At 36.9% G+C, this 26,643-nt stretch overlaps 1 protein-coding gene across 2 annotated transcripts in view; it reads right to left on the reverse strand.

The window, feature by feature from the left end:
- Window positions 1-1,060: 1,060 nt before the first annotated feature.
- Window positions 1,061-26,643, reverse strand: part of ESYT2 (extended synaptotagmin 2) — an 80,456-nt gene continuing 54,873 nt past the window's right edge. The window contains exons 8-23 of one of the 2 annotated variants that reach the window (XM_059839774.1): window positions 25,933-26,053; window positions 25,137-25,313; window positions 24,610-24,692; window positions 23,325-23,373; window positions 22,609-22,698; window positions 21,944-22,039; window positions 14,607-14,669; window positions 12,611-12,685; window positions 11,871-11,957; window positions 10,967-11,116; window positions 9,557-9,945; window positions 7,396-7,494; window positions 6,729-6,860; window positions 5,285-5,390; window positions 4,335-4,384; window positions 1,061-4,213 (exon numbers count right to left, since the gene is read on the reverse strand). In XM_059839774.1, coding sequence (XP_059695757.1) covers window positions 4,168-4,213; window positions 4,335-4,384; window positions 5,285-5,390; window positions 6,729-6,860; window positions 7,396-7,494; window positions 9,557-9,945; window positions 10,967-11,116; window positions 11,871-11,957; window positions 12,611-12,685; window positions 14,607-14,669; window positions 21,944-22,039; window positions 22,609-22,698; window positions 23,325-23,373; window positions 24,610-24,692; window positions 25,137-25,313; window positions 25,933-26,053 — 1,813 coding nt within the window. In that variant the 3' untranslated portion in view covers window positions 1,061-4,167. The remainder of the gene's footprint in view (window positions 4,214-4,334; window positions 4,385-5,284; window positions 5,391-6,728; window positions 6,861-7,395; window positions 7,495-9,556; window positions 9,946-10,966; window positions 11,117-11,870; window positions 11,958-12,610; window positions 12,686-14,606; window positions 14,670-21,943; window positions 22,040-22,608; window positions 22,699-23,324; window positions 23,374-24,609; window positions 24,693-25,136; window positions 25,314-25,932; window positions 26,054-26,643) is intronic. The other variant, XM_059839783.1, reaches the window with a different exon arrangement.

Below are 26,643 nucleotides of genomic sequence, written 5' to 3' on the forward strand. Positions count from 1 at the left end.
GTGACTACACAGGCAGTGCTGATCCAGGTACCACCTGCCTTGCAGGACTGAATGGAAGGTTTGATCTTGACCCAAGTCAGGAAAATGCTGACACCTGATCATACTGGCATTGCCAGGGAGTGTGCAATCCAGAACCACTTGGCCATGAGGGAAATGTGGAGACAGCCATGCTTTTCCTAGGCTTTAGCTGCCTTCCCATTGATTAGCAGATGCTTTTGATTCTGCTAAAAAAGGGATGTATCTCCTTCTAAGGAAAAAAAAAACCCAAACCAAACTGGAACATAATTTTATAGTCAGTAGCATGAAAGATTATCCAGTGGGGCCCATTCTAAGTGGGATAGTGACTGGTTGATGAAGTTTTGCAGCTTTTATTTATGGCTGATGAAAACTGACTGAATATTATGAATTCAGACAAGGTATAGCTGTTTATGGGAAGAGGTATCATAATTAATTATAGAATTATAACTAATTATAAATTAATGTTTCATGCAAAGAGCATGATTTCTATGGCAGTTTTTCTGGAATGGATAGAGGATATAACAGCCTTTTTCTTATTCATGCAGTACATCATCATATTTTTCATCAATTAGCCTTACCAAGCTAATGAAAGAATAGGAAAGAATGCCATGGGTAGAAATCTGCTGATTCTAAATCTAAGGCAATTAAATACAGTTCTAGGTCCTTTTGAAAGCATAATTAAAGACAATTAATTAATAAGTGCCAGAATTATGACAATTTGTTCAATTGATCAATTTAAGATAAAAATAAAATTTAGACACTGAAGTTGAACAAAGGACCTACCAATTCTTTCGTGTGAATCTGTTCCAGAACAGCAAGCACAGAAATCCCCATGAAGTGTCCTGCACTTCTCACTCCACTTTCTCTCAGATAACATCCAAAAATCTGCCTACAGACCTTACAGCAAGGCTCCCTAGGTTCCAGGAGTCTGGCTACAGAACTATTTTAAAAATTCAGTTCATTGTGTTACCAACTAGAACAGGGATATGCAAGAGAGGAGAGGGGGGCTGTGTGTGTGTGCAGAGGGAAGCAACACACCGACTTCCATACGAACCATTTATTGAATAAATACATGCATCATAATGTAGAATTACATGAGCAAAAAAGGCAATCTGTACAAAATTGATTACCCTTTGTTCTCATTTTAACTCTCACCATTTGCTGCAGCTCTGATAAAGGATTCAAGACAAAAAAATTAAAACTCTTTTAGTCCACCTCGAAGTGATATGCATGCTGATTTGAGTTTGAATTACACCACTGCTATAGTTAAGAAAGCTGGTTTTCTTGTCAGTGAAGCAGAGTAATTCTAAAAACAGTTTCAATAGTACAGAACATGTGTTGGTACATACAGGTAACAAAGCTTATTTTTTAACCATTTCTTAATCTTCATATGTTCATATTTTAAGGCACAGGATAAACAAGAACTACATGAAAAGCTATCAGTTGACATTGAATAAATGACTTGATAATGAGGTGCAATTTTTGCCCAAGGCAAAATTGTCCTTCCTGCTTCCATATAAATGGAACAACTGGAATTTGGTAATACAAAAGTTGCATCCACAATCCAAAGAATCAATCTCATCTAGGCACTCACAGTCTGATCCAAATTCACTCAGGAGAATGTTTCTGAAGATCTGGCATCCAGAACTGATTATATACTCTGGGAATTCTAGTTTCTGAATTGCAGTGACAGTTCAATCTCTTCATTTCAGATTCCTAAATGGAAAATGGGATCTCTAAGAACCAATCCCTAATTTTAGGTAGTGGGCTATTTTGAAAACCTGCCCTATATTCTTTATTCAATTACTCACTTTGTGCTATCCTTTCACATTTGCCTGAACACAGCATTATTTTCCACCTTGAAATTTTAGAAGACAGAAATGTTTTTTGTTCAAGTGCGGTTTTCTGTCCCCAGACTTCACTTAAGACTTGGAACACTGAATCAGTTTAACACCCTATTTTTTGGCTGCAGATCAAACTCTGTACAGTCACTGGCCAAGATGTAGAGCAAAAATCCTTCCATCTCAGACTGAACAAAGGCAAAAGACAATTATGTTGAACTGCCACTCTTAGACCTCATTTATTCAGATTAGCATTTGGTTTCTGCATTTTCATTGCATTAAGAACAATTCTCTGTCTTTCCATTCTTAACATCTTAATGGAGAACTAGCAAAGAAAATATGTATTTCATAATATATTTTATATTAATGGATGAGTGAATATATAGCTACTCATACATCCCAATATACAGGGAAGCCTTCAAATGGAAATGTTTTCTTACAGAGAATCTCTATTGCCCAGCCCAGTAACAGCAGTTACAGTACAATTTACAATGTAAGATTGTTTGATAAAATTGTCGTGTATAAAACGTGGCAATGAGAAGGCCATCACTGTATAGAAGTGTATGGTGCAGGTCACACATAACCATAACAAATGTTCATGTCAAATTGAATTTAGACAAACTTAAATTTTTAGACTTGAAAAAGACAAAAAGCTACATCTATGGTAGGCACTTTGGTACATCTAGTAATGTAGGCAAATTCTACATCTAGAGTTAAGGTTCTGTCAGTTTTCTTACAATAAAGCTAATTTCAGGAGTTTATCATTCCACATTAAAATTCTTTCTTGGCTGAGACATCATTCTAGAATCTTAGCTAAATAATATACTTTGTCTAATTGCATACTTCTCCAAGGATGAGGACACTGGCTGTGCAAAAGCCAAGCTGTTCTCTTAGATTCTTAATGCACATTTTTCTAACAGTCTGAAAAAACTTACCAGAAAAAGAAAAATCAGTTCTGAATACAAAAAAAAAAAAGGTCCCATAATTCATAAAATTAGAGTTATGAGCTCAGCTGATGGGGCTGATAGTCTCCCTTCAGATCCTGCCTGCCTGGATCAGTCTGTGCTGACTGCTGCCTCCTGCCCAGCCCACAGCAGTGCTTCAGGAGAAGGACAACATTGCTCAGAAACCTGCCTGGACCACTGATGTGCAGTTTGTTCATGCACCAAACATACTAAGCAGCAATGAAGCAACTGTCAAAGACAGTCAATTTCACCTCAGTTCCCCACTTTCTTACCTACTGGTGTTCATTTGAGGATTACAGAAGGTATCACATAACATACTATTTTAGCACAGTACTGTGTAATAAAAATAACATATGTCTTGTACATATGCCTACTGTATGAACTTAACTTGCAAGCTGATTTGTCTACTTATAAATCAGTGAAACATGGTGGTAGGGACAGTTTAAAGTGGTTACACATCTTTATAATACAGAAAAATCCATGTCCTCATACCTTCAAAAGATCACATGTCTAGTACTCCAGAGTACAGGAATAAATAACGAAATCCAACTGAACCTGTATAATAAAACTGTACTGTTTGTTATGTTTACACCATTTAATGAAAACTCAGATTTAGAAACTGTTATTTGTGGACCTCATCCTCTATTTATACAATATTTATAGAATTCTCATTTTTATTTATAATATTCTATAGCATGATTTCCCAATAATACATTTATATATAAATATTAAAATGTTAATGTTTTATACATTTTAAGCTAGCCCCAATGGGCCAGAAACACAATAAAGTAAAAATGTTTTTCTGCAGTTTCTTTTTGCAGAGTATCACAAAATGATTAAGACCATTGTGCTGCAAAGACAAAAGAGATTCATCTGAAGAAATTAACATGCATTTAGAAGAAAATAGCTGTATCCTTTATCTAATTTTCTTCTGAATTCAAACCAGCATGAAAGAATTATAAAAAAATAGTATATATTTACATGGTACAGTATACCTTGGTGAGATATAAAACAAGGCAGGAAAACAGCAGAACATGTTCTTTTCACTTTCTAATAGGTACAGCCATCATAAAGATCAATTTAAACACAAAAGGTTACTTTACTGTACTATTGCACATTACAGTAACACATAGAACTGTTTAGCAAAATAAAATATAAAGTTTAACAATGAGGATGGCTACGTCTACATAAAATGACAAAGTGTTATAAAATTATTGGGGATGTGTCTAAGAACTAAATCTGTAAAGCTATAAAAATAACATTGGTACATCTCTGAAAACAACGCGTTAAAAATATATAAAGGTTGGCAAATTATGTGTGAGGAATTCCTGGTGTCCATGGGCCTAACTTGCACCCTGTGGCCTTGTACCATCCTCTGTCAAATCATACCTGAAAAAGAAAAAACCAAAGGATTGGTTTTGAACATTTAGCATGTATTATTAAAACTATTATAAACACAGTAGTTGTTAGTATGTAGTATTATTATTAATAAAAGAAATGTTATACTTACCACTGGGTCCAGCCTTTAGCAAGTTCTTCAGATGCCAGAGGTATCAATAACTGTGGAAAGTTAAATTACCAATCAATGCACTGTGTGTGCCTTTCATTCTATTTCTATTAAAGATCAAATCTGACAATCCTGTCAACTACAGTGTAAGCAATGCCATTGGTAAATGATGTATTTTATATCCTTGTCATCACAGCTCTCTGCTGCCTGCCTAAAGTTTCAAGGTGCTGTTTTTGACCTTAAAATCCACACCCTTTGGTGGCAGAGTCCTAGAGCACGTCACAGCATGGCAATTAGCAGATACTAAAAGCCTTCCAAATGAACAGGACAACTGAGGACACTGCTCACCATGAACTGACCATGATTCTGTATCTCTCATCTTCTTCACAGAGCTCAAATATGGCAATTTGAAAGGGTGTAGGAATTTACTATTCCTTTTTCATGCTCCAAATCACGTGCGTAGCAAATCGGGTGATTTAACGTGCGCCTATAGAACACTGAAGTTACAAACACAGCAGCTGGTGTTGGCATTGGGAATGTCTCCACTAGCAGCTCTTCCTCATGGATTTTACAAACTGGGAATTTAATTACTTGTGTGTTTCCCTAAGTACTCATTTGTCTTTCCAGTTTTGTCTGAACATTTTCTGAAATATTGCCTGGTTTTTACTGGTTCTTTCCTTAATCTGATAGCATGATGAATAAGTTCTGACAAGCACATTTCTTTTGTTACTGTGAACTTAACCACTCTAGAAGAGATTACTGCCTCATCTTTTTAAGTCTAGTTCTGCAGTTTGTTCCTTACCTTACTGAAGCCTGACATCTCAGGCACCTGTAATTTTTGAAAGCTTCATACCTGAATCAGGCTTCAATCAACACTAACTCATATGTTAAGAGGATTTTTGTTTTATATAATAACAAGCTGTATTGACAGAATTTGCTTATTGTCAACTTACTTTGCCAAGCAGCCCTTTATCTTTGGACAAGAATCCACCACTGTTCTTCACTGCTACATCTAGTGTTCTTCTCTGTACTTCAGGCAGGGAAACACTGAAATCAAACCTGAGAGGCAAAGAGATGCTTTAGAGAGAATTCTGTACCAGAGGTCCAAGTTCAGTTACTACAGCTAAACAGCCATTCAAATCAAAACCAAACTATCTCCCTCCCCAAATTAAAAAATGAGGTCTGAGACAAATGAAGAAAAAAAATCCCAATGTTTTGCCTAATTTTTTTCTTAAAAACTGTGATCAATATCAACATCAAATGTTTAAGACTTCTGTTACCTTTGGCCTCTAGAGGCCACTGGTAAAACAAAACAAACACATGAACAAGACAAAAGGAGGCAAAGCTCAAGCACTGACTCTAGAGAAAAGAGAGTGTGGAATCCTACTGTACTGACAGCTCGGTATTTGCATTTTCCAAAAGGAAAAGATTGGTCAGTCTTACTGATCCTTGGTACTTGATAATCAGAGCTCCTTTTCTTTCCTGGCTGCCTAAAGAAAACTATCAAAGACAGCTCTTTGCTAGAGCTGAAACTTAGACAAAGTCAGGACAAGGTTATACCACAACCTCCATTTGTTTGTCACTACAGTTCTTAAACAGCTTTATTGCTTTGCAATACATTTTCCTTGGAAAGGCACAGTGAAATAAATCTATTACCTGCAATGAACAGGAGAGAGCTGCACTACCAAGAAAATCTGCTGGAGCCTCTAACTGATGATTTACAGATTTGACAGAAGGGACTGAAGTGGTGTTTTCCCTGAATTTATTTGCTGTCAGTAGAGAAAGGTCTTTATTGAAAAGCAATGGGTGGGAGAGTAAGGGGCAAACATGTGAGGGAAACTACTTTCAAAAAGATGAGTGCAAGGATAAGGATTTTTATGCAATATAATATTGCACAAGCTGTTACAACTTCCAACATATGGGCCAGGATATAATCTACAAGGAAATTTCCTGACTCCCTGGATGCTGAGAAGTGCCACAGAGTGACTGAGCAATGTGACCATGCACAGGCACTGGCTGGCAGCATCAGCCAGGCACTCAGCCAGCCAAGCTTTCTGGCAGGAAGGGAGATCAGCAGCACTGGCCAGCTAAAGGCACTCGTGTTCTCACCACCTGCCAGGAGAGCAAATCCTGCAGCTGAGCTACCAGCACAGGGACATGGAATTGGTGTAGGAAGGCAGGAAAGACAGAAGTGGCTGCTAACAGCAAGAAGGGCTGTAGTGATAACAGGGAATAGAAGGATAGAAGAGCTATTACAGCAGAAGAGAAAGGTGTGATCAAGTCTAATGCTGACAACCAGGAACTGCGACAGCTCACCCTTCAGTAAGCACAGAAATCTTGATTTGATAACTTTGTAATTACATGATACAAAACTACTACACATAGTTTAGAACCTACATTTGATCAAACACTGGGTTTAATGTCTTCTTTGATACATGTGTTTTTCTTCTTCCTGACCGTCTCTTATCAGGCAATAAATACATTCGCACATAGGGATCGGATCCTTCTTCAGAAAATGCTATCAGATTTCTGGGAAAGTGAAAACCAGGGAAAAGCACTTAGAAAATCAACAAGACATTGCTGAATATAAATGTCTACACTACCACCACTTAATTCAGTGCATAAAGCAGTTCCCCTGCACAAAATATGATGTGGAATGACTTGTACAAGACCAGATGACCAGTAAGCAGAGAGCAGAGGTGGGAATGAAACCTTTCCTAAATTCTAATTTCAAGTTTGGATATGGCTTTTTAGAAATCACATGTTTTGGTCATTCCGTAAAAATATCAGTCTCTTAGAAACAGCTTTCGGATACTGCTGGTAAAAATCAAAATGTCATTTTCATTTAAAATCTGACAGTGGCAAAATAGACAAATATAAAATCAGAGCAAAATCTTCCACAAGTTTTTCCTGATTCTGAGTACAGCTCTGTATATTTTTGTATTTATGCACATGTTGTTTTAAAAATAACAAAGATTAACCAATCCACTTAAGAGTAAGTCAGGATATGACACACTTTATAAAGAAATATGCCCAGATATGAAATTGTGTACTGTATGCTCACCTGCAGGAATGCACCACCACAATCAGTTTGTTTCTTTGTGAACTGTGACGAATTGTTAGCTGAATCTGTCCTAATGGAGACTGCCCCAGAGTTGTTCCACTGCAGGAAAAAGCAGAACAATATGCTTAGTTTTTAAAATGCACATTAGAACTAAGACTTAACTGAGAAGTTTTCCCAGAAATCATGTATTCTCCATTTAACTTCTCCAGACCAATGGGAAAGAAGAGAACATGTCTAAGTATGTGAGCATATCCTCATCAGATCCTTGTGCTTCAGTTCCCTGGCCAACAACTCTGCTCTCCAAAATAGGCCAGGTATTCTTGTCATTAGGAATATGGGACTTTATTCATTACAAGTAAAGAACTTGCTTGCCCTAAAATAAACATCAAAGCAGCATCTAGGAAATTGGAAAGAATAATAGTGCTAACTGCAATGAAAATCTCAGGCATGGGCCACTCTTACCTAAGGCCAGAAGCCAATTAGAAGACCAGCTCATTCTTTTCTAAATTCTCTTATCATAGAAATGTAGATATTCTTGGGATTAAAATAGTGATCATTTAAATCTACTTCCTGTTGTAAAAGCTCAGTATAAATACCACCATTTTACTTTTCTATAATTTATATCACCATGAAAAGAAGATTAGAAAAAATTTACACTTACAGGTCATGTTTAAATAAAAAGCAAGCACCCTATTTAAGAACTTGTGTTTTACAGAATGGCCAGCATATGCAGTTCCCCCATCTCCATGAAGTACTCATTTTAGTTTGTGTGAACTGACTGTATTTTCCATATCACACAGGACTGTATGAGCCATATTTGCCATTTCTCAGCCACCTGAAGGATGTGCCTCTTTTGTGAATATCTACTACAAAGTGACTGATCCATTAAAATTCCCAAGTCATTCACTTTAAAAAAATAGAATGAAGATTTAATTTCTGTATTTTCTTAGTTGAAATTTAAAAAAATAATACTCAAAGCACCTAAAAGCATGTGGTCTGCAATAAAGGACCTCATTACCTACAGCTTTACCACTCTTACCAAATGACAAAGTATGACATTTGTGCATTGCATTAGGAGTAGTATTTCAATCTTTATCACAATTAACAAACTCTAACTCAGTTTTGGACCAGGAGAGAGCCTGACAAAGTGAAGACAAGTTAGCATGGGACTATGAAGATAAATGGGGGTCTGGAGCACATAAGCAGGTGGTGTATTTGTACAAATTGAAGAGAGAGCCAACAACAAACTCAACTGCAGCCCTTCCACTGCCTAAAGCAGACATTTTAGAGAAGACCAAGTCAGAATCCTCATGGCTGTACACAGTGAAATAATAAGAGACCATAGTCAAGCTGCAGCAAGATAAATTTCAATAGAAATAAGGAAAAACATTTTAAAAGTGGAGTGGTTAAGCACTAGAGTTGCTGAACAAGTTATGGCATCTCAATCCTTGGAGATAACCAAAAGTTGTTTGGACAAGGCCCAAGAAACCTGATCTAACTTTGAAGAGGGATTTGCTTTGAGCAAAGGGATGATCAACCAGAGATTCTGTCCAACCTCTATGACTCAGTTGATTCTATGAACTCTGACAGAGAAAAAGATGAATTGGTTCAATTCCTTGCAAATTATAAAAAAATCATCCTTTTACTTAGATTCACAGAAAAGCTTGATGAATAGGGAATGAATAGTTTCCAGTCCCTTATTCAGAGCAGGATGGCTGTACTTGGTAAGCATAGCTGCCCACTGAGGCAAGTAAAAAAAAATTCAAGAATTTAAGAAAGGATGTCTGCAGCAATCTTCAGTGACTGCATAGTAACTGACTACCCATTTAACATTCTTTATAGCCTAATATCCCTCTGAGTTATTTAAAAAGACCAACCATTTCCAGCTTAATTAATGCTAATAGGATTCAGTGGTGAAACAGGCAACTACTGCCATGAAACTACAAAGCACAGCTATGAGAAGTGGGGCTTTATCTAGCAGACGATCACAATGGTAAGGAACTTGTAATTGCAGCTTCTGTCTGAGACACCAGGAAGAACCAGAAAATCCCAATGGCTGAACAGTAAAGAACATTTCTGAAATGTGAACTAAGCTCTCCTGCTTTGGTGACACTCTGTGAATGAGCTGGGATGTGCAGCAGAAGCCCTCAGCCCCCCGTACTTCTCGAGCTGCCGGAGCCTCTGGCGCAGCTCCTGCGTGGCGATGGGCAGCGAGATGTCCGAGGCGATGCTGGGCGTGGGCTCCTTCACCGACAGGTGGCTGGGGGAGCAGGAGAAGTTGGAGGCGTGGAGGCTGGAGGAGCTGCGGCTCAGATCTGTTGGCCACTGCGGGCTGGCATTGGGAGGCTGACTTTTATCAGCTGTGTCAGTCTTTTTATCACCGTCAGTCACTGGGGATGCTGGAGCCGGCTTGTTTGGATCAGATGTTGGCGAGACAGGAACCTGAGGCTTAAAAGATGATTTTCTTGCATCTTTGGAGACAGACGGCCTTTTTACTTGGGCTGAGTGTTGATGATCTGGAGATCTCGCCTGCTTTTCAAGAGAAAGGACCTGGATACAGGAAAATACACATAACGTTACTATTTTGCAGTAAAAGAAACAGGAACAAATTACAAGAATACTGTTTGGTGACAAGTTGTTAAATTAAGACACTAAAGCAGGACCAAAACCATTCACAATTGCTAACTCTACACTATGAAATGCTTTACATGACAAAACACATCTCCACCTTCTTCATGGCAACTGCAATAACTAAAAAACAATATGAAATTCTCAAACCATTAAGAAATATTCTCCTCATTATTCCCTTCCCATATTCTACCCACTTCTGGTGTAAATGCTATTTACTTTGCAGTTCTAGCCATCTGGAGAGATATTCTGTAATTTTTTCTTCTACTCTTTTGAAATTTAATTTTAAATCACAATTTTCTCTCATTAATTGTTCTTACTTTCTCTTTTATAAGTTGCTTTAATTTATTAATGACACATAAGCAACAAAGTTCTTTAGAAAGAAAAATAACAGAAGTGTGACAGTGTTTGCAAAGAGATATAGTACCTTATTAAACCAAGTAATTTAGATGGAGAATAAAGACAAACCAACTTTCAGGTTCAAGTTTTGTTTTCATAACTGCAACATGTCTGAAGGCTGGTTTGAATTTTTCCAGTACTAGGCAGGTACTTCCTTTCCTTATACACTTTACTTTTTAAAACCATCAAAACCTCAGTTCCATTTCTAGATAGAGGCTTTTTCACTGATGTGTAGCCCACTGGATTCAAGAGATTTGAAGGTATTCAGATTCCAAACATGATTTCCAAGCTGAAAACCACAGGGGACCTTGTTTTTAATTAATGCAGGTGACTATTGTTTCATTTTGAGCATTGTACAGTTTTCAAATGGAATATGTTCAAATTAGAGGCTATCTCTGTGTACTGATAGCTCTGCACAACCAAGGACACTTGGCAGGTGACATCAAAGGAAATGCACTGGCTTCTTCAAAAGCTGGCAGACCAGGAGTCACCACAGCCCTGAATATGCTTTCAGAGGTTTACAGTGGGAAAGGTTGTAGAGTACCCTGAGTGCAATCTTCATGTTTATAGTGCTGTTGGGACCAGAGTTGCTCAGGTGGAACCGCTGATGCATAGTTAAATCTTCACTCTCTAGCAACTGGCTTAGAGGCAGCTTGAAGTTCCCCAAAGAACATTGGTGTTGTTCATCCCTCACCTGAAGTAACACACAAATTAAGTCAGTTTGTATCATCTGCTTTGTAAGAATTCAAAGAAAATATATTTTTATTTAAAAACAAAAAATACAAACAATATTGAAAGTAGTTTGTTCTTAAACCAAGCTTCCCTGATTTTAAGATTACTTTACATTGAAGGAGGAAAAAACAAATATACTCAATGCCTCATTTCTTCAACATTACCTTCTATAGCAAAAATAAGACAGAAGAGTAACCACCACATCTACATCTACCAGACCTTTAAACAAAATAACTACAGGGTTTCCAAAGTGTGTGAAAATTAATTCCCACAGCTATAAGAGGAAGAGTGACTAAGACAGTCCTCATTTACACTTCAGTCTCTTATCATTATGTAAAGGACATGTCAACATTGTAAAGGGATACAGTATTTGGATAAAGTGAATACTTCTTTGGTATGAGAGAGGAAAGATCCCTAGTTCCAAACTGGTATACCAAATTTACTTTAGGATTTTTTTTAAATTAGAAAAGACAGCCATTAACTATGTTATTCATGTGAGAGCCTGGTTATAGCCTTTCTTCCTTTTAGTAGTAAATGGAAATAAACATTTCATTGCCTGGTCTAAAAAAAATCCTTTAATTATAATTTTAATCATATTCACATTGTATTTATTGTTATTTATTATTCTTGTTCATTTCATAACAGCCTTTAATGTGTGACTTTTACTGCTGTAATATCTAGAAAAGAAAGGTATCTAAAGAGAGTGAGACACATACCTCAACTTCAAGATCTTGTCTTTTGGGATTGTGTACAAAGAAAGTAAAATTTTCCTCCCATACTGGTTCATTGGTCTTGTATCTAATCTGAAGTTAAGAAAAAAGGAAGTACACAAATTATCAAACAGTTTGCCTAATAGAGGTGGTGTCAAGAGATGAGCACATTTTTCATTTTGCCATTTTATTTGTGTGCAGAGAAGGGCAGCAAGGCTCGGGAAGGATCTAGAGAACAAGTCTGATGAGGAACAGCTGAGGGAGCTGGGGTTGTTTAGTCTGGAGGAGGCTCAGGGGGAACCTTATTGCTCTCCATAACTCCCTGACAGGAAGCTGCCTGAAAGGAGGCTGTTGCCAGGTGGGGGTCAGCCTCTTCTCCCAGGCAACCAGCAACAGGACAAGAGGACACAGTCTTCAACTGCACCAGGGCAAGTTTAGGCCAGACATTAGAAAAAAATTCTTCACAGAAACAGTAACTGGGCACTGGAATGTGCTCTTCAGGGAGGTGGTGGGGCCACCATCTCTGGAAGTGTTTAAGAAGAGACTGGATGTGGCCCTTTGTGCCACGGTTTAGTTGATAAGGTGGTTTTAGGTCATAGATTGTAATCCTTGGCTGCTTCTTGCCAATTTCAGTTCTGGTGGCAACTTAGTGTTATGTATATGCTCCAAGGTTTGGTAGCCAAATGCCAAGCTCACAGACCTACCAAAGATGTGGAGACAGAGCCAAGTCTGGAGTAGGAACCTACCTTACTCTCCTGCGCCTTGTGTCCAACTGAGAGCAAAACAAGTGGGTTGGGATTGCTGTTTATTTTCTTTCCTGACTGGTAAAGAAAAAGCAAAAACTTTGCCTTCAGAATAAAGCAAAACCTCTCCCCTCTGAAACTTAAATGTTTGCATCTTAAAAATACAAATCATATGCATTCTACGACATGCTTCTCTATTATTCTCAGTGTTTTATTCAGCCAGCTGGAATGGCAGACGGGCGAGTAGCTGGTGAACACATCAACATGAAGGCATCCAACTACCTGAATATGCTGAAGCAAAATGCTACTAATAATCAGGAGTTTTTAGACTCATTTCCATTTTCTTTAAATGAAACTGGTAAGATGCAAATTCTCATCTTTTAATGAGCATTACAATCCCCAAAGCTAATGAAGCATAGTTAAAACTGCAAAATGAATACTGCATGCAGATGGAAGATATGAAGAAAGCACAAACTCAGGAACTTTATATACAGTGCTGTAGAACTATTAAATTGGATGTGGTATCCAACACGGATGTTCCCTACTTTTCAGTTTGGGAGAGAAAGAATAGGCACTACAATGTATGTGAGGGATATTTCTACAGTTTACCAAATACTCTTTATTAGAGAATCAACCATCTGCCATATCTGAGCCTTGCTCACCAGCTGTATAGCATTACATCAAACTGTGAAAACAAACATCAGTTTAGAAACAAATTATATATGCAAAGGAACATTCCAACTATATGTTTCTTTCATGAATTTCAATTTAATCTAACAAAAATTCAATTCAGAAAGAAAATTTAGACATGAAAGTTAATCATCTCAAGCGGGTGTTAATGCAGTTTAAAAAGCCTAGAAAATGTAGGATACATGGTTACTTTGAGTTCTACCTGCAGGAAAATCAGGTATATCAACAGAAAGTTAGTTAAAATCTTCTTAATGCATGTAAGGTCACAATTACAGCCACGTGATTCAAACATTTTGTATTTTTAAATTAAGAAAGTGCATCATTTAGATATCTTTTTCGATCTGAATTTACATTTTGGACAACATACTTCCACTAACAATTCTCAACTTTAATGTGACATACTGCTTAAAACCATACTTTCCTTTAGAAATAAAGCTAAAGCACTCCTTTCTTGGATGAATGCTGCCTTTCCTTTTTTATGATTTTTAATAGAAAAAATATTAAGCTCTCAAATAAAGCTGAATGCAAAGGTTTACAGGACAGAAAGAAAGCCATATTGCACTGCAACTGATGGTGTTTTAAAATTGTAGGTGACATTATCATCATTTTTTCTTTTTCCACAAAATGGTGCCTGAAACTTACTTCATAAAATGATGAAATTACAGGAGTTGACAAAAAGACCCTGTCACTTATGCTGACATGTTAACAGGAATAATTTTAATTCAAATTAAGCAGGTAGCAATGTGCACACACATATAATGCACTTCTAACACCAGGTACTGACAGACTTGTTGACAGCCTAATAAAGTCTGTCTCTTGCTCAAGTTCCTCCAGCTGAACATTAGCCCTTTCCAAGTTTGCCTGCCAAAAAGCTGGCCTAAATTTCTTTAGCAGTCATATACAAGATGTAAAACCTACTAAAAACATCTAGCAGGAACAGGATTATTCCAAAGCAATCCTTCAGAGCTGAGTGATAAGGCATCACTCAGTATGTGGAAGATGTCTTAGCTTTCATGTCAGCGTCATTCTTTAGTTACTACTACAAATCAGTTCCCAGCCCTTTTCCCCAGTCTTCTCAAACAGCCTGTACTCCACTAATCTGTTCTAGAGTTCACATTACCACAGACCACAGAATTTTAACAACATCCTGACACTGGTCTCTAGAAATCAAATTCAAGTGAAACAGAATTACACTAAATATGTATCTGGCAATAGAAATCCCATCCAGTGTTGGAAGCAGAGTGTTGCAGGCATTCGTGCATTTCCAATTACTTTTGTGACCTTAAATGGACAACTATATTAATGTTACCTTCAGGGCTTTCTGAACAGCAGCCTTCTTCAAGCCATCAGGGTTAAATTCTAATGGATTATTCTTTTAAGTCAGGAGAGAATGAACATAGGAAGGGTTAATAAGACATGCAATGAAGCAATTTCACTAGGTTAATTAATTATGACACGACAACATAGGACAAAGCAGGGGGAAAAAATCAACCTAAAAAAAAAATCCAAAAAAACACAACATCTTTCAAACAAAACAAAACAATGAAGGACCACCACAACAACAAAAAAGTCTGACAAATTTTTTTTCCTCTTCTCCTCTGGATATTTTTATTCTGCTTCAAAACTAATATACCCAATTTCCATCTGTGCTTCTATTTCTCTGCTCATTTTTTTTACCCTAATAGAGATAATTCACAAAATATTTTTATTTAATGCCTGATGCCCTATGAACTGCCTTCTTAATGATCCTTTTTAGAATTTGTTTGAGCATATTTTCACAACCCAGAAGCTTCTCTGATGATAAGTCAAGTAATTATGCAAAGGAGTCCTTTTATGGGAGAAACTACAACATCTAATTGAGAGGGATTTATATCATTATAAAAGTCAGTTCTTTAAGCCTCTTCAGAAAAGTGATGCAAACACTGCATGCTAACTAGAATGAAGCTCTGCTCCTTTACTCAGCTGAATGAAGACATGTAAATACACTAAAAATAGGAATTCAAACTGGCTAAGCAGGACGAAACCTCTGACTGCTTTCCATTAAATATGGAAATTTCAGAATTTTATTTTAAGATTAATATACTGTTCTTTAAGTGACACAATAATGTCCAGAAAAATTTACATTCAATCATAAGAAATAGTTTCAGAAAGTAAGATTTGGAAATATTTGGTATTAATGCTTTGCCAAAAGAAATGCCTTTCTGAAATGAAAATCTGAGTGTCTAAAATTTGAAGAAATTTAACCTTTATGCAGAAATACTATTTTGCAGTTTCTTTTGGGATGTCATATACTCCAGTTAGCCAAAATATTCCAAAGATTCCTGGCATCCTGCTTGAAAATTTCTATTTCAGAATGAACATACAATATCCAGGACAAAATCACAGAATATTTTGAGTTGGAAGCAATCTACCAGCAAGGAACACCAAGTCCAACTCTTAAACTTGAGAGAACCAGAAATAAGGTTTGACTATTTTTTGGGGTGTTTTTCTTGAACATTATATTTCTGAAAATAAAATCAAGGAATTTTCCACAGTTATTTATCTGATACATTAGGAACTTAGTATTGTACTTACAGAACTTCAAAGATGGAGACTGCACACTATCCCCAATTGAAACTAATTGAAACTAATTATTCCTCATTGAAACTTATGCTTAACTGGTTTTCATTAGGAAACTTTTAAATGCCCAAGTGGTACATTCTTTGCTGGAGTTGAAGCACGTTCCCTGTTTTCTGACAAAGATAGAAGTGTCACTTTGTTTGCAGCAATTGTGGATTCCCCATCCCTGGAAATGTTCAAGGCCTGGTTGAATGGGGCTTTTGAGGAACCTGATCTAGTGCAAGGTCTCCCTGCCCATGGCAGAGGGGGTGGAATGGGGATGATCTTTAAGGTCCCTTCAAACCCAACCCTTCTGTGGTTCTATGATTTATTTCCTAGGGCAGAAGTTCCTTTCTCTGCTATGGTTACTGTCTCTCCCATCATCAGTGCTGTGCTCCAGACCTTCAATTGCTACAGCCAAGATCAGGGCCTTGGTAATGGCAAAGAGAACAAAAGGATTAGGCCACGCTTCTCACAGGCTGCATTCCTCTTTTCTACACAGAACACAGTGTCTTCTCTCATAACAATATGACACAGCATGACTACAAATCTCTTTCTGTAGAAAGATCTCTTTTCAAATCTCTTTCTATTTCCATCCTACATTTATAAGGATGCAATGACTGTCCTCTACAGAGAAGTACCTCATTTTTTCAGATGGCATCTACAGTACACCAAAATTATTTTGAATCTTAAACTGCAACAAAACTTACTGGACTATTTTTCCCTCCCATTTGTAATTGCATATTCAATACAAATCTTTCCCTTCCTATATTATTATTTCAAGGAATTTTAGAAGTCAAAACCAAACCTATGTGATCATAGATAAGGGCAGGCAACCATTGACTCCTGGATATTGAGCATATCTCAATTCCTCTGGAATCATAGCAATGATAGGCCAAGAAGGACATCAGCTGGGGCAAATATGTTTAAGCCAGGCCTCAGGGTTCAAGGGAAGAAGCTGCAGGTCCATGAAGGTGGTGGCTGAAAGGCTGGGAGGAAGGAGACTCCGAGGAGGAAAGGGGATACTCAATATAAAAAGGGGAGGTCTTGCTTTGGGTGATGAAATAGTCTTGGTATGGTTCTGAGTGTCTCTGCAGTAACAGGAAAAGAGGATGGGTTACCCAAGAAATCCACTGATAATGACACAATGGAATTCTCTAACAGTCAGTGACATTTGCATTAAATCCTCATAACAAACCCATAAATTATACAAGTAACAAAGTGGTTTGTTATTCAGCCAGCTCCTGATTCAATATGCTTTGGAGAATGACTCATTGCTTCTTTAGACTCACAAAGTGTTGCTTGGGGTATCTCTGAGTGCATCCTCACTGGACCACAAGACAGTCACTACCTCTAAGAGCTCATTTAAATATGGATAATTTATAAATTACACAGACACCAAAGCTGTTATAAACTATTGATTATCATAAAACTTGAGTTACTTTTGGAAATTAACACAATTCTTATACATTAACTTCAGTTAAATCAGATGTACACAGGTGAATGTCTTGGTGTCACAAACCTAGATTTGCAGAGAATAAACTATCCAGAAAGGAAAGAGATCACTCAGAATTTTCCTCTCCCCAGTTGAAAAGGGAAGTGAGCTCCCATTTCAACACTTCCCCAGTAACTCATGTTCCATGTTAGAGACTGAGCTTGCAGTGTGAATGTTTGTGTAACAGCCCATGTTTTAGGATGCCCTGGGAACAAGGGCAGTTCTAGGGCTGCTGGAGCTGGTTTTATCCCTGGGCTACTTCAGACCTCTCCTGTCCCCTGGCCTTCAGCCACACCCCTCCTCCTTTGCACCTTTGCAGCCAGATCAGCACCCAGGACACTGCAGAGCCAGGCAGTTCCCAGTGCTGCAGAAGGGAATCCAGACCCAGCTTTCTTTGAACAGCTGCTGTTCCACTCTGCCTCACAAATTGATTCAGGGATTGGTAAGTTTTGTCTGATTTCTAAATAAATACTCTATACAGGCCACCTGTCTTAACATAAAGATCCTAAAATCCACAAAAACCATCAGGGCTACATCCTTAATCCAGCCTTTTGATGTTGTTTTTTTTTTTAAGAATAATTACCTAAAATATATATCTGGTATTGGTGTAACTAAAAGAAACAGCAACTCCTTAACATTTTTAACCAAGATGATGGAACTGTAGGTTATAAATTGTCCCTCTCATTCATTAATTTTTAACAAGATTATAGAATGGTTATAACTTTTTAGATACTTTAAAATTAACCTCTACAGAGAAACTAACAGGATTTTGCTGGGCTTTGGAAACATGTTTTAAAATCAAGGATTATGATGTGGCCAGCCAGTTAAAATTTATCTGCACAATCTCCAAAGACAAATCCACCTCTCTCTGGCAAAAAGATACTTATTCTGAAGAGATTCTCAGTCTTTTTGAGGATACAAAGGCTATACTTCGAGATTTAAGTGTGAGACTTAGAGGCTCATCAGTTTTTAATAGTTTTGTAACATTAAATTCAATCAAAAAATATTACTTGTTAGCTCACCCTAGCCTGGATTCTCCCAACTACAGACTAATTTCCAAAAAAGAAAAGGAGCTTGGGAATTTGCAAAACAAGGAGCATCATGGAGTGAGATAGAATTTACAAGGGAATTTATAGTCTGGGAAGCACAAAGAACTGCACCCATTTTTAAAACAACTTGAACCAGTGTGGAGAGGTTGCAAGTTCTTACAAACATTGAGTGTGTCACCTTTTGAAGAAACTATTGGTTGCAATATTTATTATTTTAATTTCTTTGCAATAAAAGCCAACAATTAACCAGCACGCAGTGTGCTAGTACAGTATTCATTTTATTTCTCAATGAATCAGCAATTTAAGTTAAATGTAAAGAGCTTTTGCAACAAACTTATCTTGGGTTTCATCAAAAAAGATTAATTACTTACCCAATGATATGCTGATCAATGAAATTTAAGTAGCCTTTAAAATGCAATAAAAATAGCACAAAAACAATGCACACTTGTTGAAACCATGCAGGAAAACAAATTGCATGCTCTCATTCCACTAGAGTGAGTGGCTTTAGTAGCACTAATCCACACTCTGGCAGAGAAAAGGTACAATACAAACAATACCAGAGAACTCACAAATAGTGCTCTATAGAGTGAGGTAGTGTTTTCACAAAAGACTAGTCCAGATGCTCTCCTCTCTTTTAAGTATCCACACCCAAAGTTTCCCTCGTAGATACTCTTAGGAAGATGGAAATGGAAGGAGAAAGCAGAGTGATGGGATTGTGGCAGAATGAATGCATAAGCAGCTTTACTACACAGAAAAGTTAAGGAAAATAGTCAAAGGATTCCAGAGAAAACAGCAGGTAACAAAAAGTAAATATTTCTCATTACAAAGAGCTTCATCCATTAAATGACTTTCTGTAGCACAGCAAGGTGGAATGCTTTTTGTATTTTTTTTAATTAATTATTCAAATATATTAACCCACTTTCCAGGCTCACTCTTGTAGTTCAGATTTATATGGCAGATCCAACTAATGTTTACTAACATAGAGACCAGCCTTCTACACCATTTCTAATTCTTTTCCAGATCAATCATCCCAGTGTGCCAGAAACTCACAACTGTGATGCAAAAGAAAGGCCTGTGTTTGTGGTAACTCAACACTGTAACTCCAACAAAACAAGGCTGAAGGCAATGACCTAAAATGTACCAGTGATAAGCATTCACTTAAGGCAATTTTCAAGGTAATAAAAGTAATTATTCATGTAGAAAACATTTCACTGTAACGTTAAAGTGGTGCACAAAAATCTTCAAGCTATTAATAAGGGTTCAGTGTAATTTTAACCATTCTCTTTGAATTCTCTCTTCTCCATAAATACAAGCAATCCAAGAGATTAATTTGCTAGTTCTCTACATAACCCCTACCACTGAACTTGAGCAAGACATGAAAAAACCAAGTTTCATGTTTAGTCTTGTAAATGTTGCTCCATAGTAGAATCCTATGGCCATTAAAAAAGCTCTATTTACTACAATTAACTGCAGCTCATGTAGAAGCTCCATGACATTGTCTTTCTAGAATGTACAGGAACCTTTTCAGTTCTCCTGCATAAAAAAAGTATTCCCCTGGCATTTCCCCTTATTTGACACAACTGTGAAGCCTTTCAGTCTCGGGTTTTGGAAAATTTGATTTAACACAGTATCATATTATTCTTTTGTAGTAAACTTGTACATGGAATTTGCAATTGTTCTATCTTACTTTCTATTATATCCATTACAACACTGGAAAGAAAATAACTTGAAGTTAAATATTGAGTCATTTGTTGCAACTGCTTTTCTGGGCTGGTAGAGGAAGAAAAAAAGTAAGAGGATTAAACAGGTCCCACACTATGACCATCATTCTCAACCCACCCAGGCAATTCTTGTACTGTAGACAGAATATCAGATGCAGCAATAGGAAATTCAGGATGCAGCAATAGGAAATTCAAGATGCTGTCCTTAAATCTCCCACCTGGTCTGCTTTGTGCAAAGAACTCCCCCTTTCTGTGCCCTAGAGTTTAGAGATCTACTGATTAAATGCACAGAAATTAAAATACTGTCTGCAAAAATCGGCAGAAGTTGAGACTTGCAACCTCATCCTTCCAAAGGAGGGAGACAATGTTAGAGAACGTTTGTTTAAAACAAAAAAAATTAATTTATGACAATTAATTTATGACAAAGCCTCAGTATTTGCTGGAGCATGTAACAGAGAATCAGAGCTATGTGGAAAAGAGTGGAACTGGTGCAGGAGAGAACTTTACATGACTTATTTTTAATAAGAGGCTTTAGTGTATTTTACCAAACATTAAATTTGTTGCTGTTTCAGTAAAATCCAGTAGTTGAACATGAAGATACATAAATTGGTTCAACTGAATCTAGTACACAAAACAGATGGCAGACAGACTTTTTCTATCTGTTGCAGTACTCTGAAACTGATGCTAAGCACTTAATTCTATTCTGTTCTGTTCCTGCTTACTCTGTATTGTAGTAATTTTTTTTTTCTGCTAAGTTACAGATTTTGCCTGAATTCACTATACAGTGAGGTTAAAAAGGAAACATGAGGATCTATTCCACATGAGTCTTTTTAGCTTTTAAAATAACCCAGAAATACTACTTCCAAACTCTGCTCTATACACCCTGGAACAGACATGACATCACTAGTCAGTCATGTAAATTGTTTGGGCTACTAAAGTTTCATTTGTTACCACTATGACTTAATTTTAACCTAAATTTCAGCAGACAAATCTGCAAAATGCATGCAAAAAACCCCAAAGCTTGAAAACTGTATTCTCTGATTATATTTTAGTCATCACTTCCAGAACCTCTCATCTAATAGCACTGCTGAAAATCAGCAAAACTCAGTTAAGTTTCATGTATCTGTTTATGGTAGGGTTAACTTTATTACTGCTATCAATTACAACCAGCAACAGTACTTTACTGACCTGAAATAAACTCCAAAACAAGTTATTTCACAGTCCCATAGGATAAATCCATAGGGAGAGAGAGAGAACATGATTTATTTTGCAAGAGCAAATAAACCACCCTCCAAAAATAATCTGATAGAACTCTCATACAAGTATTCTGGCACTGTGACATCAACTGCACAGGATTGATTTCATGGTGAGGACTTCAGTACCTCCAAATCCCCAGCAGCACCCTAAGCCAAAGCAAGCAAGTTCACCTGAACTTATGGAAGTGGGTTGTTCCCCAGTTAGTTCCTTAAAATTCCTCATGCTAATCCCATACCATGTATGGAAAACATCATGGAATACAAACATGCAGCCTTTCAAGTCCAGGAAAGGAGCATTCTTTAAAGAAAAACCGCACTGATTAAAGAATAATGTTTTATTCAATATATAGCTAAAGACTATGCTACTACAGAAGTGGACCTTACATTACACGTCTTGAAAGGAGAGGAATTATAGAGAAGATGGCACAATGTGTGTTAGTAAAGCAGTGTCACACTACCAAGCAAGACATGCTGAGAGTACCCAAGAGACTCTGTGACACAAGGGTATCCATGAGAACACAACTTACAGGCAGATTTCTTGCTGAGTCCAAATACAGAATAAGCAACGCAGATGAAAGCCCATCATTAGCTTGGTCTTTATCAGCTCTAATGCTTGTTAGCACCTAAAACAAAAAACACTGTAAGCTTTCCTGGAAACCAAGTATTACTATTTCTGTCTCATTTCTGAAAGAAAAAAAAAAACAACAACAACAAAAAAAAAAAAAAAAACCAAAAAAAACACCAAAAAACCATCTCCCAAAAAGCAAACATTCACAAATTCAGAGCCTGAAGCATAAAAAGTAAGTTTTCAAGACTCATACAGACATTTCAAAACCATTTGCATGGAAACTTGCACCCCATTTCCTACTTACTTTTTTTAGATTGGACAGATTGTAGCAGACAGATATCCAGCTTTATCTCCCAACTAATGAAATGTTAGCAGACATTCTCAAACAGTAACATTAAGAGAAAAGAAGAGAACCACAAAAGCATTTGAAAATCTCACTTAAACCATTGACACTTATGACAGGTTTGATATTTCTAAAGACAGACAGCTTGGAATAAAGCTGTTTCTCCAAATTCACAGCAGCTAGAGATCTGGTTACATACTTAACAAATAAACAAAAAAGTCACAACAAAATCACCCCAAAACAATTAAGATTAGAAGGAAAGTAATGTGTTCCTTTAATACCTTGTCTAGATTGTCAGCAGTTGGCATCAATGTGAGCCATTCCAGTTTTAAATGCAACTTTCCTTTGGACACTTCATCCAAAGTAAACCACTGAAAATTAAGCAAAGTAATGTGAAATAATCTGGCAAACAAATACATGATTGCAATTAGTTCTTCAGGACATTTAGGAAGCACTAAAGTCTGCTAAGGACCTCTCAGAGCTGAAGTCCACATAACCTGAAAAGATCTGATCCATTAAAATGTCATATTTTGCATAAAGTATTACAACACAGAATGATAAAACCACCCAGCCAAACATTATACATTATATGATAAAAGCATCTTTAAAATAGCAAGAAAATTCTTAAAATTCTGTAAAGATGTTCTGGGAAAACAACCTGCACAACGTTCCTACAAAATCTCTTTTACATATAGGACAAAACTGGTCTGCCTAGCAAATAACTGCTCTCTTGCAAAAAACTTCTCACCAGATATCTAAGTTACTATTTTTTGCATTTGCTTAAAACCCCAAGACCTAAAAAGAACATCATTATTTTCAGATTTCACCAGTTTAGATATCTCTTAAACCACAGTACTGATCATCAGGTCATGTATTTCTACAGCACTAAGGTTATTCTTGCACATACAGGAACTGTGCCCAGGAAAAAATAATCCAAGAACAACAACATGTACAACACATGGGCCTTGTTAAACCAAAACTGACTGAACTTGATTACCTCGTCTAGAAGACGCTCCTTTTCAACTTCAATTAAATCAATCATCAAACTAGAAAAATAGAGAAAAAGAAGGAGTATTTTAGCCAAGAAACAAAAGATCTAGCACAGAACTCAAGCACCACCCTGTGCTTGCTGAGTATCCACCGAGATCAAAAGAGCAGAATACTATTCTTTTAGCACCTAAGAAAAGAAGGAGCAGGGAATGAAACAGCTGAGCAAAGATGAGTGGAGGATAACAGAAAAATGCCTACACTAGAGCCTATTTTGTAACCAAGAGGGCAACTGGCAAAATATAACTCACATATGTATGACCTAACTCTCAAAACAGAGCACATCCAAACTACCCACTGGAAATAGCACCTGTGACCAAATTCATGCTTTGGCAGTGTCTGGGAGAATTCAGGTTCACACAAGCTAAAAATGTAGCAGGTAATGAATCTGCTAAAAACTAAACAGAGCAGACATCTGCATGCCAGTGCATGAACATTTGTCTGGCTTTTTATTTTATTAGCACTGATGTACACATTATGTCACTTTCTCCTCCCATCACTTCAGTGCAAGATAAGGGAAGTGCAAAGAAAAAGAAGCCTTTGTACTGCCTACTTCTTAATTTTAATGAGAAGTAGGTACTGTTGCTCCTGTTAAGAGAGAAGGAGCTGGAAAAGCAAAGGAGCTCTACTCTGTATGGAAAGCAACAATGGGAAGTTCCAAAACTCTGCAAGAAATAAAGGTGACAAAATACTGGAGAAAGAAGCTGGTTAAACTCCTGAAATGTTTGTGAGTAAACACCTATGGCCTATGGAGTCAAAGAGTGAGTCATGTTTGTAAAAGCATTACAGTAAAGTTTTTTTCTTTAATCAAATAGTTAAGATCAGCTCTTCAGAGGAAAAACAAACTCGAGACAGTAATTTAGAAGCTATGAAGATGAAGAAGATACAGAGTTATAAAACTATATTAACTTTGCCTGAAGAAAGAATTAAGACAGTGCTAGCTCACAGACATGAAAGAAGCTAGGGCACAATTCTGGGTACCCACAATACTCACCTGTTTTTTTCAGAAAAGATGTAAACATATAGATGTGTATATACACACCCAAGCACATTTGCATATAAGTGTATTTACATACATGAAGTAGTTAGGGAATTACTTACTACCACAATAATTGATTTATAAATACAATTAGAGAGCAGAACAACTGCAATCAAATAAAAATAATAACTAATAAGAAAAATTACAATATTTAATCTCTTTCAATACCTACAAACATATTCTCCATAACATTTACCTGCCCAGGAAGTCATCTTTATCTGGATCTTCATCAAACAGCTCAATCTCTAGCTCCTGTCCTGGATGTTCATACACTAAGGCCTGGAAGTTCATTGAGAGGGCATCATCAGTAAAACTGACCAGCTTGGTTAAATGGCATAATAACAGTAAAACACTGAGCTGCAATACCTTTGTACAATAAAATACATTAGTAAGAAAATGCTTTAAAAAATTGCAATTTAATGAGTAGAGCAATTTTGAGAGCTTTTCAGATAAAATTGGTCAATGTTAGCTCTAAAAGCCCAAACTACTTTTTCAGAATTATCAATGCTCAGTCTAGACCAAAAAAAAAAAAAAAAAAGCATATAAATAAAGGGAGAACTTCTGTTTTTTTACAGAACTTTGGGCTTCTAGAGGAAGACATCAAGCATCAAGAAGCTTCTTAAGGACACCCCCAAAATAATCTCTTTAACGAAAGAAAGAGGATATTTCTTCATTTGTTTCTTGCATAAAGAAGAACATACAAGGTATTTTTATTGGTTATACCTCATAAACTTCATTCCATTTTGGATTGAGATTTTCTTTGATGACCTTGCTTTGGAAAATTTGGTTGCCCACACGGATGATTCCATAAGGATCTGACTTTCCTTTGACAATCCCTTTTAGATAAGTATCTTTACCCTCTAGGTCCTGAGCTTCAATAAAGTGTATCCTTAGAACACCCTGAAAAAAGAAAAGATGAGTTTGTATAATAATCTGAAAGCTTCCATGTCATCACAATTTACACAAAGATGTTTTATAATTTCCATTTCCTTAACATGAAACTTATTTTGGACATACTGTAAATAGAAGATATCAGTGATGATCCACACACTCAACAGACCTAGCACTCAAGAGACTCCTGAAAAGAAAAACTGTCATCAGCCATCAGAAACATGCCAGTTACATCAAGAAATATCAGGTTTCTGGAAGTGAGTAGCAAAAAAAAGCAACAACTGTTTAGTGAAGCACACTAATAGTAATTTTCCATGAAACATAAAACACATGCTACATTTTTGTCTATACAGTTAAACTAGATTGTGGCAATCTAGAGATTGTAAAAGTAATAAGCTTAAGATTAAAAAAAAAAAAAATTAATAAATAAATCTTTCTTGGTGTTCTTTTGAAACATTAACTTCACAGAAATTGTTTATAAATTAAATCACTTATTATCAGTGATTGAATTCACAGCAACTTGTACCACTGAAGTAACTGTGCTTCAAAATTCCTCCAGATTGCCTTGAACAGTTACTGCAGAAGAAATTAAATGCCCAATTATTGCTGTTAACAGAAACCTGCTTACCTTTGGTATAGGAAACCTCAGCTGAGCAATCTGCACTTCACTGACCAGGGGGACTGTAATTCTATTTGGAAGGACCAAGTAGTTGGATATGATATCCAATATTATTGTATCTGATAAGCCACTGTTGGAGAAAAAGAATCCTCAGTTATTTCAAAATAATATTCCTTTTGCTGCTTAACAACCTAAATGGAGAAAATATTTGCCTTCCTGGGAGAGCAGAAGACACATCTGGTTGGTAAACTTAGACTAAAGGATTCTTGCCCAAACGGCCACCAGGTGGAAGCAGCTGACACTGAACAGCAGAATCGGCAGGGATGAATATCAAGTTCCCATTTCCCTGCCACAGTCAGATTTCCCCCTCACCCTTGCCTTTTAAAAGCAGCCTGGGCAAAAGGCTGTTGCATAAGTGCTCTTGCCTCTAGTGCATACAACCGAGCAGATGGTAACTGTTTAATTACTTTTGTACTTCAATAATGATTTATCTGTCCTTGCAAGTTTGGCTACCCCTTCCTGTATTGTTATGAAACCACTTGTCCTCTTGAGCTGGGAGAAACATCACTTAAACCACAGACACACAGAACACAATGTGTAAACCATAGTAAAATGTAGCCTAGGGAAGCAAAACTGGTTCTGTTCAGTGAAAAGGGAGTGGCAGTGCAACCACACTGGTAATGAATCACATAAAAACCAACCCCACACCCCTCCACAAAC

The sequence above is a fragment of the Haemorhous mexicanus genome, chromosome 1 (assembly GCF_027477595.1).
Source record: "Haemorhous mexicanus isolate bHaeMex1 chromosome 1, bHaeMex1.pri, whole genome shotgun sequence".
Lineage (NCBI taxonomy): Eukaryota > Metazoa > Chordata > Aves > Passeriformes > Fringillidae > Haemorhous > Haemorhous mexicanus.